Source organism: Camarhynchus parvulus, chromosome 15 (assembly GCF_901933205.1).
Source record: "Camarhynchus parvulus chromosome 15, STF_HiC, whole genome shotgun sequence".
Taxonomy (NCBI): domain Eukaryota; kingdom Metazoa; phylum Chordata; class Aves; order Passeriformes; family Thraupidae; genus Camarhynchus; species Camarhynchus parvulus.
In genome coordinates this window covers 2,360,554-2,373,831 of record NC_044585.1, presented here as the reverse complement: position 1 = coordinate 2,373,831, position 13,278 = coordinate 2,360,554, and the positions used below count along the sequence as shown (strand labels likewise).

Genomic DNA, 13,278 nt, shown 5'->3' with positions numbered 1-13,278 from the left:
GAGCCTGTTAGCTCAGCCTGTTAGCTCCTCCATCTGTAACAGCCCCAAGGCAAATATTTCAGTTTCCTGGGGTTCTTCAATATGCTGTATCCAGGCTTTAGTTGTGCCAGCAACTCACAAAACATTCTGAATGATGCAGAACTCTGCAATTCTCCTTGTCACGGTTACACACAGCCTTCCTGAAGATCACCCAAACTCTGCCTCTTCCAGCAGCTGCCATTTGGAATTGCTTTGCCAGCACAAAGCTCAGCCCCAGCTAGGCTCAGCTTGCAGATCCAGCCCTGGCAGAGGCAGATGTTGCTGCACTGGCACCTCCAGCCTTGGCTCAGCAGCCATCGCTGCCACAGCCACAATGTCTCACTGCAGAGGAGGCTCCACCACACACACTGGGTATTTATTTAGCTTATGGCTCTCCTGGGAGCTTGAGACACTCTTCAGGACCAAACAGATGTAGTCCTAGGCAGAAATGCTCCCCACAGGGAATATTACTTAAGAAATATTTAAATATATGCTCCCTTCTATGCTGTTTTGTCAAAAGACATCAAAAAGCCAATAAAAGAGCCTGATCACTGCATAACCCATTGACACCTCCACACTACAAATGATCTCAAAACAGTCTAATGAATTACTCCCAAGTGAAATGCAAAGAGTAACAAAACAAACATTTCTCTGTTCAATATAATGAGAGAAATAAAAGAGCTTCTGTCAGTTGCACCAAGAATTGTTGTGGAAAAGAAATAAATTCACCCTGAAAAAATTTCAGACTAGGAACATTTGTTTCAAAACTGTGTCAACAAAGTTATTTACAATTTCCATTCTTCAGAAAATGACAATAGGAAGCAGCCCACCCTCCAGAAATAAATTCATATCAAGCAGAGCATTTCTGTGGGGCCTGGCACATTCTACCAACACCAAGCTGAACACTGTAGGTATTTTACTCCTTGAGTGCTGATACTCATAGATCCAGATGGATAAACAAATGGCTGGAAGGGTAGAATCAGAATCAAATTCCTAGCCAAATAATAAACTCAGGTTACTTAAATAGTAACTTAATTTCTATTATATATGCAATTGCAAAATCTTCATTAACACTAGGACACCACCCCCCTTCTTACATTTATAAGCCAATTATTTATTCTATCACATTATATTCTACAAAGATGAGCTGCTAACCAGTCATTGTAAATGATAAAGAAAAATTAAAAGATGAAATCTACTGGACTGTCATGCAAATCACTTCGTGCTGAATCACAATATATTCAAAATAGTTGCCACCTGCCTCCTTCAAGAAATTGCAATACAGGCTTGTGTTGTCTTTTTACCAATTTGGCTTGTTTGAACCAGTTTGAATTTTCACCATTCATTTCACACAGGCCAAAACAGTGTCCAGTCTTCTAAAGACTGAACCCACATCTTTCCTAAAGAGCTCTGAAGAAAAAAATTCACTGGAAATTCAGTGAGCTCATACTCCTCCTACCAGCACTACAGTTTTGACTAAGTGACAGGTACCAGCGGTGGCAGGTGACAACTTTGATTTTCATATTTAAAGCTCTGACTGTACATTGATTCTATTTAAGGCACTGAATATATAAAAAAATAATGAGCTTCAATATTGCCCGTGATACCACAGACCCCTCACCCTCCTTGAGCAGTTGGCTGGAACTGCTCAAGCCCCCCATGCAGAGCTCAGAGCACCTCCCTGCTGCAGAAGTGAGAACAGGACTGTACCGTCCGGCGTTGCCTGCTGACGGGGTTTTTTACATTTGACGTAATCGTGGTCAACTGGAGTGGCTGTGTAAGGTGGGGATGTCAGACCTGGACCCGAGGACGAGGGGAGGGAAGTCCCAGGGCCTGGCACTGTTCCAGCTGAGGAGTGAGAGTCTTCGTCTATCAAGCAAGGTTTTTCTCTGGGAGGGCGACAAGAAAGGGCAAGTGTTACTGTGATATTTTATGAAAAATCCCCTCACCAGGATTTCTTCTCCTGGAAAGCTGGGAAGCTTCAGCTCCTCCCTGTTTTGCTGCTTTGGAATGTGATTTTGAGAATTGTTTATTCTAGTATGTGAATTGTTTTTAATTAATGACTAATCCTAGTCTAGCTGTGTCGGACTTTCTGGTCAGTCACGGGTTTTTATTATTTATTCTTTTCTAGCTTTCTGTTGGTATCCTTTTTCTATAGATTAGTATAGTTTTAATATAGCATTAATAATATAATATAATATAATATAATATAATATAATATAATATAATATAATATAATATAATATAATATAATATAATATAATATAATATAATATAATATAATATAATATAATATAATATAATATAATATAACATAATAAATATAATATAATACAATATAACATAATATAACATAATATATACAATATAATATAATACAATATAACATAATATATCATAATATAACATATCATAATATAACATAATACAATATAATATAATAAATCAGCCTTCTGAGAACTTAGAGTCAATTCTCATCTCTCACTTCATCCTGGGGACCACAACACCATGTTTAGATACACGTTCTTACAGCATTTCCAACATAGCAATTAAAACTCACTTACAAATTCTAAATAAAGGATTTTTAGTACAAGTTATTTCCTCCCTGTAGTGATTTTGGTTTGTTAATTTAAGATTTCTTAACTAATGTATTGATGAGTGTGGTGGGTTTTAGTGTTGGTTAATCACTTATGCATTTATTTCTTGTTGTGAGGTAGGAAGATCAGATTAGGAGAAAGGTAAAGTAGGTTTAAAACTTTAAAACTTTTAAATCTACTTTTAAACCTAAAAGTAGGTTTAAAACTTTAAAAGAGTTATAAAGAAAATGTTATTAACAGTAATTAAAAGAAAAAAAAGTAGTAAGAATTAAAATAAATTTTATAGAACTTTTTTTTAATAACTATTTTTTCTTATTGACAATGTAAAGAAACAGAATTTAAATTTTTTAGTTAGTTTATTACTTTTAAAATAGGGTTTTTAAAGTTTATTTAGGGATAGAAGTTTTTTGTTAATGTTATGGAGATTTTTTTTTATAAGAGGAAAGAATAGTTTTTTGTGGTTCTCAATTTTTATGAATAACAGCTGCCTGGGGAAATTTGTAATTATGAAGTTTCTTCACCATGACACTCCCTTATCACTGGTCAATAGCAAACTTTTATTTATTTTGTAGTTGTTAATGAGAAAAATAGTAAGGACTAAAATCTCTTATCCTATAAGTGACCATAATTTGAATTTGCATTTTTTAACTGTTGATTTAAAAAATCAAATTTATGAATAAATAAAAACAGTGGCTTCAAAATGGATCACAAAATCAGAATTGTTCTGTTTCCTTCCCTTCCCATTTCCTCTGCGCCACTTATTGAGATCTCAGAGTAGCATGTGATCTTATTCATGGTTCCTGAAAACGGCAACATTAATGTAAATTTTTTTTCACTTTGTTTATATTTTATTCAGCTTCATTTTAATAGTTTATTGTACAGTTTATCAGCATGCATTCAGAGGATACTGCTGGAAACTAGCACTCACTTTTCTGCAACTTTTGGGGTGTTCTTCTCCTCACCCCTGGCAAAGGGTCCCTCAGAAGCTTCTTTCATGAAACTAACAAGCACCTCTGCATCTACTCCAGAGTCTGGTTTCCCCACAAGTTTCAAAATAGAAGCATGAAGTCGAAAATACACCTAAAAAACACCAAAGTCCATTTGGTCAGTAAAGAATCTGTAGCTCTGTAATTGATTAAAAATAGTCTTTTCTCTATAGAATCTGCAGCAGTTAATTAAGACAGCTACCTGTCTCCTAAACTTACCTGAATTGAACTTTCCCTGCCTTTGAAAGTTGCTCTTAAAATACAAAATCTGAACACTGTGCAAATTTTATAACCATAAGCTATGGAACACAACAAATAAAGCAGAATTGGCCTCGTTGAGAGCAAGTAACCACTGGGTATGTTCCAGAGCTTTTACCAGATAACAGTGAAAGCAAAGGTCCCACCTCGTGGATGAACCTGTGCTTCCATAGGTAAGAGATGCCTGTGAACCCTACCAATGTCTGATTTTTATAAAAACCAGTGAACTGTGTGCAGCAAAACTCAGAGGTGGAATTGCTACCCACCTGTCCAAACTGCCTTTGAAATGAAACCAGCCTGACTAACAGGCTCCATTTCACTCTTCAAGTGCGTCCTGCAAACATTCCCCAATGCAGAGCACCATCTAGATGTGCCTAACAACCTGTGGAGAACATGACAGAGGGGTCTCCTCAAGCCAGGTCTTATGAGCTCTTGGAGATCTATAGCTCAGCTACCTCAGATGGCATAAAATCAGCAAGGATGGCTTTTGTGGTAGTGCTGGAAACAGATAAGTTTTGATAAAAGGCAAAATAACAAAGCCCTTTACAGAGAAAAACTCAAGCCAGGGGCAAGAGGCTCTTGCTCCTGGTAAAACACCTCACAAAAGTGATCATTTCCTTTGTTCTCTTTCTAGTGAATTGCTTAGACTAGACTTTTTGGCTTCTGTCCAATTGGCTATCCTTAAGTTTGAGGTGAAATCCCAAAGTCCTACGAGGTGTCTTTTTACTTAATTGAGGAAACTTCTGGGCTTTTTACCTTTTCAAGGAGACAAAGGATAATTTTGTCACTCCATCAACAGGGGGCACATTCCTACAAGAACAGAGCTTCCAGCTACAAATTCAATATTCCCTTACCTCCAAGGCTTCCAGTTACACATCCAACATTCCCTTAACTCCAAGAATTCCAGCTACACATTCAACATTCCCTTGCCTCCAAGGCTTACAGCTACACATCCACCATTCCTTTACCTCCAAGGCTTCCAGCTACACATTCAACACTCCTTTACCTCCAAGAATTCCAGCTACACATTCAACACTCCTTTACCTCCAAGGCTTCCAGCTACACCTTCAACACTCCCTTACCTCCAAGAATTCCAGCTACACATCCAACATCCCTTTACCTCCAAGGCTTCCAGCTACACATCCAACATTCCCTTACCTCCAAGGCTTCCATGGCCAGTTCTGGTGGGTTGTGGTAGTGAATCTTCTTTGGGTATCGAGCAGCCTCCTCGTGCAGGTAGTGCCCTGCCTGTTTGTAGTGCAGCAGGTACACCACAGGAGGCTGCTTCTGTTTCTCAGCTATCTTGCCCAGCATGTAGTGGATGAGCCACTCCTCCTCGTCGCCGTCGCCCTCGCAGCGCCTGCCGAGGTGAAGCACAGCTTGGCTGTCTCCAGCATGCTGTCCCTGCGCTCCTCCATCTGCACAGGGCACAACACAGCACACAGCTCACTGCAGCAGAGCCCAAAAACACCCTGCTGCCCGTGGAAAAGCACCTGAGCACGGTACAGCTTGTAAACACTTTCAATATAAATGATGAGAAGGGATCAAATGCATCCTAGGTGGTGAAACGCACCCCAACTGCCCATAAAATGGGTTTATGGATAGGGTTTTGTTCACTCCATTGACTGCTGGCACAAACAACCAGAACAAAACAGTAAGACAGAAGAAATATTTATATTTATATAAATATTAATCTGAAAAACAACAACCCAATATTCATGTCTACAGAAATTCTACCACTTTTTCACAGTTGTAGAATTTTTTGGCTAATTTTTTAGTGCTTTTTTTTTTTATTATCTTAACTCTTCAAAGAAAAAAATTATTTGCTTTGTTCTGCAACTGAAGTCTGCTAAAGCCACTATGGACCACTCTCATTTGTGAAGAAAAGTATTTCATCTTGCTTGCAATGTATCTAATTTTGAGATGAATATTCTCCCCACCCCACCCGTTAAAAAAAAATTTAAAACCAGCAGCATAAATTAAAGCTAAATGCCAATAAATTCATGTAAAAAAACTAGGTCAAAAGATGCATTAATGTAATTTTCTCTCTTTGAAATGAAGTTTATAAATTTAAGCTGTGTGGCTATAACCAAGAACTAAAACATAACCTTTCCTTTCCTAAACATTCTGTAAGAAGAAAAGAAGAATAAGGTTTTTATGTATGAGAAACACATTCCTGAAGAGATATATCTGTGGAAGTGAGATGAAATTGTTTCAATTTATCTTTTATTATAACAGAGCTTTTCTTACTAAATTATGCATTTTTAATATATTCACTTGAAAAAAAATGAAGACTTAAATAGTCCTAAATAAACATTCTCATTTAATCCTCAACTTCAGATGGCTGCTCTGTATTGCTCCTTTTATCTGATACTATGAAGTAATTCCAGCACTATCCCTGAAATTCTTCAACAAATCCCTCATTGCCAAGGGGCTGCGAGACCATAAGACCAAACTTCTGATAGGGCAAAGACATAAAATGTAGTAACTTCATTTTCTGAGGAGTTAATTTCAGAGCTGTTGGATGCAATAACCCTCCAGAAGAAAACTCTATTGTTGACTGTAATTTCAAACATACTCTTTAATAAACTATTTGCTCACTTTTAATACAGGCTGACATCAGCTTTGTCCTCAGGTAAGAAAGTGTCTGTGGGAAGTGCAGTGTTAGTGCAGTGCTGAGGAAGCTCAGATTGACACTCACCACCTCCTGCAAATCTCCCAGAAGCAAAGGGTGCTCCCAGCACTGATCTCTGTAGCTCAAACACTGAAAGCTTTACAAATTACAGCACAAGAGCAACACTTCCTTTTTTTCATTGTGCTTCCAGCTGCAGACTAGGTAACATTTGGAAGTCAGAATAACTAAATCAGAAATGGAGTTCACTGGTCCAAAAAGACCAAAACATTTTCCCAAGCAACTCTTATCAGTGTCAAAGTGTATTTAGAATTGTTCATGTTAGTTTAGCAATAGACTTCTTAATAATGTTTTTCACCTCCCTTATGCAGAAAGAGATAATGAATTCATAACAATGTTTTCAATGGAAATTCTACCAATCTTTTCACTTTGATCTTTTGTTTAGGTAAATGGCCCACAACCACAAAAAAAGGGGAGGATTCTTTAGATATAAGAGATGACATGTGGACACAGATATCAGAGTAATTTCTGATCTCTTCACTATTTCAATATGTATGCATTTCACCTTTTCCTGGAAACACTGCGTGACATTTACAGAAAGGAAAGGTAAATACAATTCCCCTTTCCAGAAGGTTACAATAATTTTGTGTCACCTTCAAAAGATAATTCAAAGATTAGGCTCAAAATGATTTTACACAGGAAAAAGAAAGGAAAAAACCCACCTTCAAATGCTGCTTGACACTACCAGATTTGAAATGAATACTGGAATATTCAACATTACTAAATAAGCATACAGTCTCATATGAAGAATATAGCATGTATATACTTAATTTAAACATTTACTATGTTAGAAAACTGTCCCAGATTGCAAGGCAAGACGTATTCTATTTGCCATCTGTTAGAGGTGGCAGTTATCTTCTGTTAATTGGGCAGTTTTCTTTATCTCTTCCACACCCAATCCTCCCTCAGGGGAGCCATCTGCTGATAACAGCTATTGATTGTCACTGCATGACTGATAAGAACTACAGCATCCCATTGGGAGATGTGAGCCCAGAGGGAGGAGCCAAGAATTCCTACCTGGATATAATCTGAGATCCTGGGACAGCAAGACAGTTTCTCCACTGGATTGCCCAGAGGAACAGCAGCTGCCTCTTCTACTGGATCTTCAGGGGAAGACTCCACCCTTCTCCAGGATCCCTGCTCCAGCAGAACCACCCCTGACACTGCAGGAGAGCTGCAGCCACAATTCCAATTAGACTGCTACCAATACCCTGACCCACAGGGTGTCAGGTTGTGTTCTGACTCTGCCAGTGTTGTTTTGGTTTACTGCATTGTTTATTTTATCCTTTTTTTTTCCCTAGTAAATAAATAAACTGTTGTTCCTGCTCCCATATCTTTGCCTGAGAGACGCTTAATTTCAAATTTATAACAATTCGGAGGGAAGGGGGTTTACATTTTTCTACTTCAGGGGAGGCTCCTTGTTTTTCTCCTTCTCCGCGAAACACTGCCTTCCTTAGCAGACACTTGTCTTTTCAAACCAAGACAAAAACCTAATTTTAAATATTTAAAATTGTATACTCTCTGTGTTAAATCCCACCTGCTTCACCACTTCAGGGGGAAGTTCCGTTTTCCACTGCTTGAGCTGCCGGGACGCAAAGGAATGCAGGGCATAGGAAATGGTGCCGTACTCGATCCACAGGGACAGGTTGGAGCTGTCGATCTCCAGGGCCCGTTTGAAGCAGTTCAGGACAGGGGTGGAGTGCTTCCAGATGGGGCCATCACTCTTCAGCTCGTTGGAGTTCAGCTTGTCCTGAATGCGGCTCGCTCGAGCCAGAGCCATCCCAGCCCAGGAGTCAAACCTGTGCAGGAAGGAACACAACCCATTGTTGGAAAAGGTGAAAGTTTGACAAGAAAGTGTCACAGGTATCTATGTTTGGCAGAAAGCTCTCTGAATGTAGAGAATGGTATAGAGATGGAAGAAAGTTTTGATATAAAAGAATAACAGATGTCTAAATTGAAAATTGCTGACCCAGTCGTTAGTGGACAACTAAAAAAGCAAAGGTTAAGTTGAGTTGGAAGGGGGTTTTATGACTAGAGCAAAGGATATGTTGACCACAAACAAAAAATATGTTTTTTCCAAGCAGAAATAGGTCTTAGGAAAAGCAGAAAGATACCAGAGGCAAACAAACATGCCAATGTGGCAAGTAGAAAAAAGGTCTAAGAATTTTCCACTGCAAGAAAACTGAAAAACAACTTTAAGCTTAAACTGTAACATACTAACTCATGTGATTGGATAGTAATGACCATAATATGGTAATGAGAGTAGTTATGATAGGCTATAGGAAATAGGAAAGGTATTGTGTATAATGCTGATTGGTTGGTATGTATTAAGATGCTCAGGAAAGAAAAATGTATCAGTAACCAGAACTAAAGGGGCTTCAGGCTTGCCTAGAGCTGTAGCTGGCAGCTGTACATGTGGCTCTGTCACCCATGACCACAGACTGCTGTAAAACAACTTCTTTACAATGAACAGCATTTTGAAGAGCCACCTGGAGTCCCACATCTCTCATCTCAGGCTCTTAAACCCATGAACAAACTCCCCTCTGAACACTTCACTACACACAGACAAGATGTGCCTTCTTGTATCTACAACCTTTTCCTCCTTTCATCACACAAAACAGATTTCTGCACTTCCTCCTCTCCTCAGAGTGGAACACAAGCTGTACAGCCTAAATCATATTGATTTTCTTAAAGTGGTTTCCTAACATGCACTGCCCCCAGTAACTGTCACACATGGAAAACAGATGAAAAATTCAGGTTTATTTGCTGTGCAAAGCCAGAATATTCGTATTTCTAATGCCAGCACTCCCAGTGTTTTTTTTTCTCAGTAACCACGAAGCACTGTCAAAATGTTGTCACCCTGCAGGCCAGCAGACATTGTGACACCTTGTGCTGTTGGACTCAACTGTGAATAATCATCATCATTTCCCAGCATAAAATTCATAAAGCCAGAATTGCATCCAAGTAGGAAAATCCTGATGAACTAAAACTGTAATTTCTGCCTGAAGGACTGTTGAGGGTCCAGCCTGTGTTTGTTGACAACACAGTCTGAAGGGTGGTTTCCAGAACCTCACTTTAACACCAGGGTTCCTCTGCTCTGGGCTTTTCAATTTTACCATGATTTTAACACCAAGGCAACCACCATAATGTTCTCATATTTTTACCTGCAATTTCTTCTGATTCCAACTGAAAACCCATTTCTAGGTCAAGTGACCTCAATAATCAGATTCCTGAGGGGAATGGAACAGGAACTGTAGTACAGACAAGTACCAATTACTTTGGCTGGGGCAAAAATACTATGCTACCACATCAGGCATCTCATGAGCAAAAAAAAATGCCACATATTAAAGTAAAAATGCATTCCATTCATTTATTTTGAATTTAAGTTTTAGAACATCAAAACTGCAGAAAATTGGCTCGGGGGAGATAATGGTAATTTCTTTATCTGCCTTTAAACAAAAGTTTTAGCCATTTGCTAGTCACAAGTCCCAGACTAGAAGATGCAATAACATTAAACTACAGCTATTTCCTCTGAAGATTTCACATCTAAAATTGCTCTGTGCCTTCACCTTCCCTTTTGCCTCCGTTACGTGACTGGATTTAGAAACAATTTTCTTGTCTCAAATCTATCAAATTAGGGTTTTTGTCATTGACCCTGATCTATCAACTTCAAGGAGAATTAAAATGATAACACCTAATATGCAAACTCTATATTTAATCAGTAAATTTAAAGGTTATTTAGTTTAATTTAGAAGACTGATATTCAGAACATGCTTTATTTTTAAGATGAGAGAGCTTAATCTTGATGGTATTTCAGTGAGTTGTAAATTATCAAGAAACAAGGTGGTTTTGTTTAAATATCAGTTAAATACTTGTATTCTCTGTGCAGTTCTCTAGCAGCAAAATCAACACTTTTAGGAAGAGGTCAGCCTAAGCAATTAATCCACTAAAGGATGCCATTTGTGCTATAGCTACCTATCAAATGAGGATATTTTTCACTCCTTATCATGCATGAACATGCCAAAGCAAAGAACAAAAGGTACAAACAATTTATTCTTCACAGTTATTCTTTATTTCAATTTAGCTTCCCCACCCCCTTTCATTTTTTGGTTTAAGTTCAAAGCAATCAAATATTTAACCCTACGTTTTGGGTTTTGTTTTCTCTGTTGGGTTGTTTTAGAGATGCCCTTAATTATACAATGGACCTGTGATAATGGATTGCAGGTGGGGGTTTTGGCTGTTTGGGATTTTTTTTCATTCCTGAAACCAGTTGTCTGCTTTTCAGTGCTGAAAGAAGTGAGAAGAATGAAGGACATGCAGCAGGATTCCAAAATACTGACCTGTTTGGACAAATACAAATGTCGTGCATGTAAAATTTAATGGCCTTGGACTGTTCTTTGTTCTTGAAGTGATAATCTGCCAGGAGATAATACAGCTCAGTCACCACTGGTGGGGAATAGTCTGCACCCTCGGGGAGAGATGGTGCCTGAAAATCAGACAGGTAAAGGTTCATAATAAATGAGCATTTGCTTCTTCCTTGTAGAGGAAGCAGCCTTTTCATCACACAATATGAAGGTTTTGAATATGAAGACATTGAAAGCATTTCAGATAAAACACTTACAAACACTAATGAACATCTCATCCTGACTATATTTTACCATTCAAAGACTAAAAGCTTTGGTGGGATCATTCTTATTTTATTTAAATGCAATTACCCAAGAAAACCCAACATCATGGAATAAATCACCCCACTAATAATCTCAAAGTCAACATAAAAACAGCAACACCAATTTTTACTCCCTACAATTAAATTTTTTTAAAAAAACAATTAATTATACCTTGCTGGATGCTCCTTCAATATAGGCAGATACAGTCTCCAGGCTCAGCATAGGCTTGTCAGTTCGAGGAACAATTGTGGCAGTTTTCTTTAGAAGGTTGGCCAAATCAGCAGACACAGTACTGGTTTTGTAACTATCAAATTCTGGAAGAGTTTTAGGCTTAAAATACTCAAACATGAACAAAGCATCTTCCCATGTCAGATCAACCTGAAGAGGGAGGTAGATGAGAAGGGAAAAAAATATTTCAAATTCTAAAATTCAGGTCTACTAATGATGGTTTTCTATAGACTTTCTAGTTCATAGGAGTGTACACGTTACTTGAGCAGGAACCAAACTAAACCTCCCAAGAACAGAGCTAAAGGTGCTATTAATTTATGCTGCTCACAAATACAATACACTGCTCACTGATTTAACAGACAAAGATATTCCTGTAACTTAGTGTAGGTCACTAAAGTAAAAATAAAGTAAAAATAAATTCATTCTACTTGCTTAGAAAAATTGTTTATAAGCAAGGATCAATTGTAAACATTCTGAATGACACTGAGATCATGGGTAAGATATGGAGAAGAACTCTGCCCCTTCCATTTCAGAGCCAAGTAAGAAGAGTTAATGAAATGGGAACCAGACAAAATTCTGAGCCCCTCTTTGAACTCTCTACAGAAAATTACTTCCAGAATTTACTCCTCATTTTCTCTTCATTTTTCTTTCTTGAAAGCAGTAAAAATACCCAAAATAATTGACAGTTCTCTTCTGCTAGACTAAGTTTTTTCTCCTTTTATTGCTTTACCCTTATAACTTTACCCTTTAATTTTGCTCTGCATTGAAATGCAAGGAAGTTGTAGAGGGTAATCTCCTTATACCTCCCTTTTTCTTATTTATCCCCTTTCTCTCATCTTCACTCTGTAAGATGTACATATAACACACAAAATTTCCAAATATTCAATGAACAGTAATGTAAGAGTATTTGTGTATTTTAAAAGGCTTGTTCAACAGAGCCAGACAATCATGTTGCTTGCATGAAAATGGTTTTGATTGATAATTCTATGATCATTTGCACTTGGGAAGTGCAAAATAGTCTGGGGTTTTTGAACAAAACCAGTGATGTTTCTCAAGGCAGGACGTTGTATTGCTGCCCTGTATTTTTCTCTTCCTCCCTTAACATTACAACCCTCTTCCAGAAACACTCTGTAGTTGCCCTTCTCCCAAATTCAACTGAATTTCACATTTCTCATAAACAGCTATCAGGTATTTACCATTAGAGATGTCAAAATAAGTGATAACATAATGTACTTGCAAACTTTTAACTGTGACATTTTTCACTTTCATAAACTGCAAGGCTGGCCGCTAAAACTTTCTTCTCTCAAGCTGACTTTTCCTCTCTAAATTTTCCTCAACCTTGAACTTCTTCTCAGCTGAAAACAGGAAAGTGATAGCTTAATAAAATCAATTTCTCAATACTTTCAGGATGGCAAACTACTATAAGATAAGACTAGCATTTAAAATAATCCACTTGTTATATTTATAATTTTTTAAAATATTAAGATTTTTATTTTTTTCTCTATAATGTGTAAAATACATAAAATTTACAAGAAATAAAAGTAATCTTTCTCCAAAATATATCAAAGTGCATTAGAACAAAACAAGAATGCATCTTTCATCAGTTCAGGATATTCCACTGGCATTGGGTAAGACATAACTTACCTGCTGTACTGAATGTTCTTCTAGATACCTTGCTTTGCTTTTTTTGCTAGGGAAACCATATAAACAATAAAAACATTGCTCCAAGGCTGTTTCCAGCTCTTCTTTGTATGGATGAGTATCCTCAGAAGTGGAAGCTGCAAGTTCTTTCTGTAGTACCTGAACCTACAAGCCAAGCACCAAGGACAAGG

The 13,278-nt window shown here is 37.7% G+C and overlaps 1 protein-coding gene across 1 annotated transcript in view; it reads right to left on the bottom strand.

Moving 5' to 3' along the window:
* CABIN1 (calcineurin binding protein 1) overlaps positions 1-13,278 on the bottom strand; it is a 112,868-nt gene that overhangs the window by 79,945 nt on the left and 19,645 nt on the right. Inside the window, 8 exon segments of the mRNA XM_030958606.1 lie at positions 1,729-1,907; positions 3,544-3,695; positions 5,018-5,220; positions 5,223-5,277; positions 8,089-8,350; positions 10,892-11,037; positions 11,390-11,596; positions 13,091-13,252. Coding sequence (XP_030814466.1) covers positions 1,729-1,907; positions 3,544-3,695; positions 5,018-5,220; positions 5,223-5,277; positions 8,089-8,350; positions 10,892-11,037; positions 11,390-11,596; positions 13,091-13,252 — 1,366 coding nt within the window.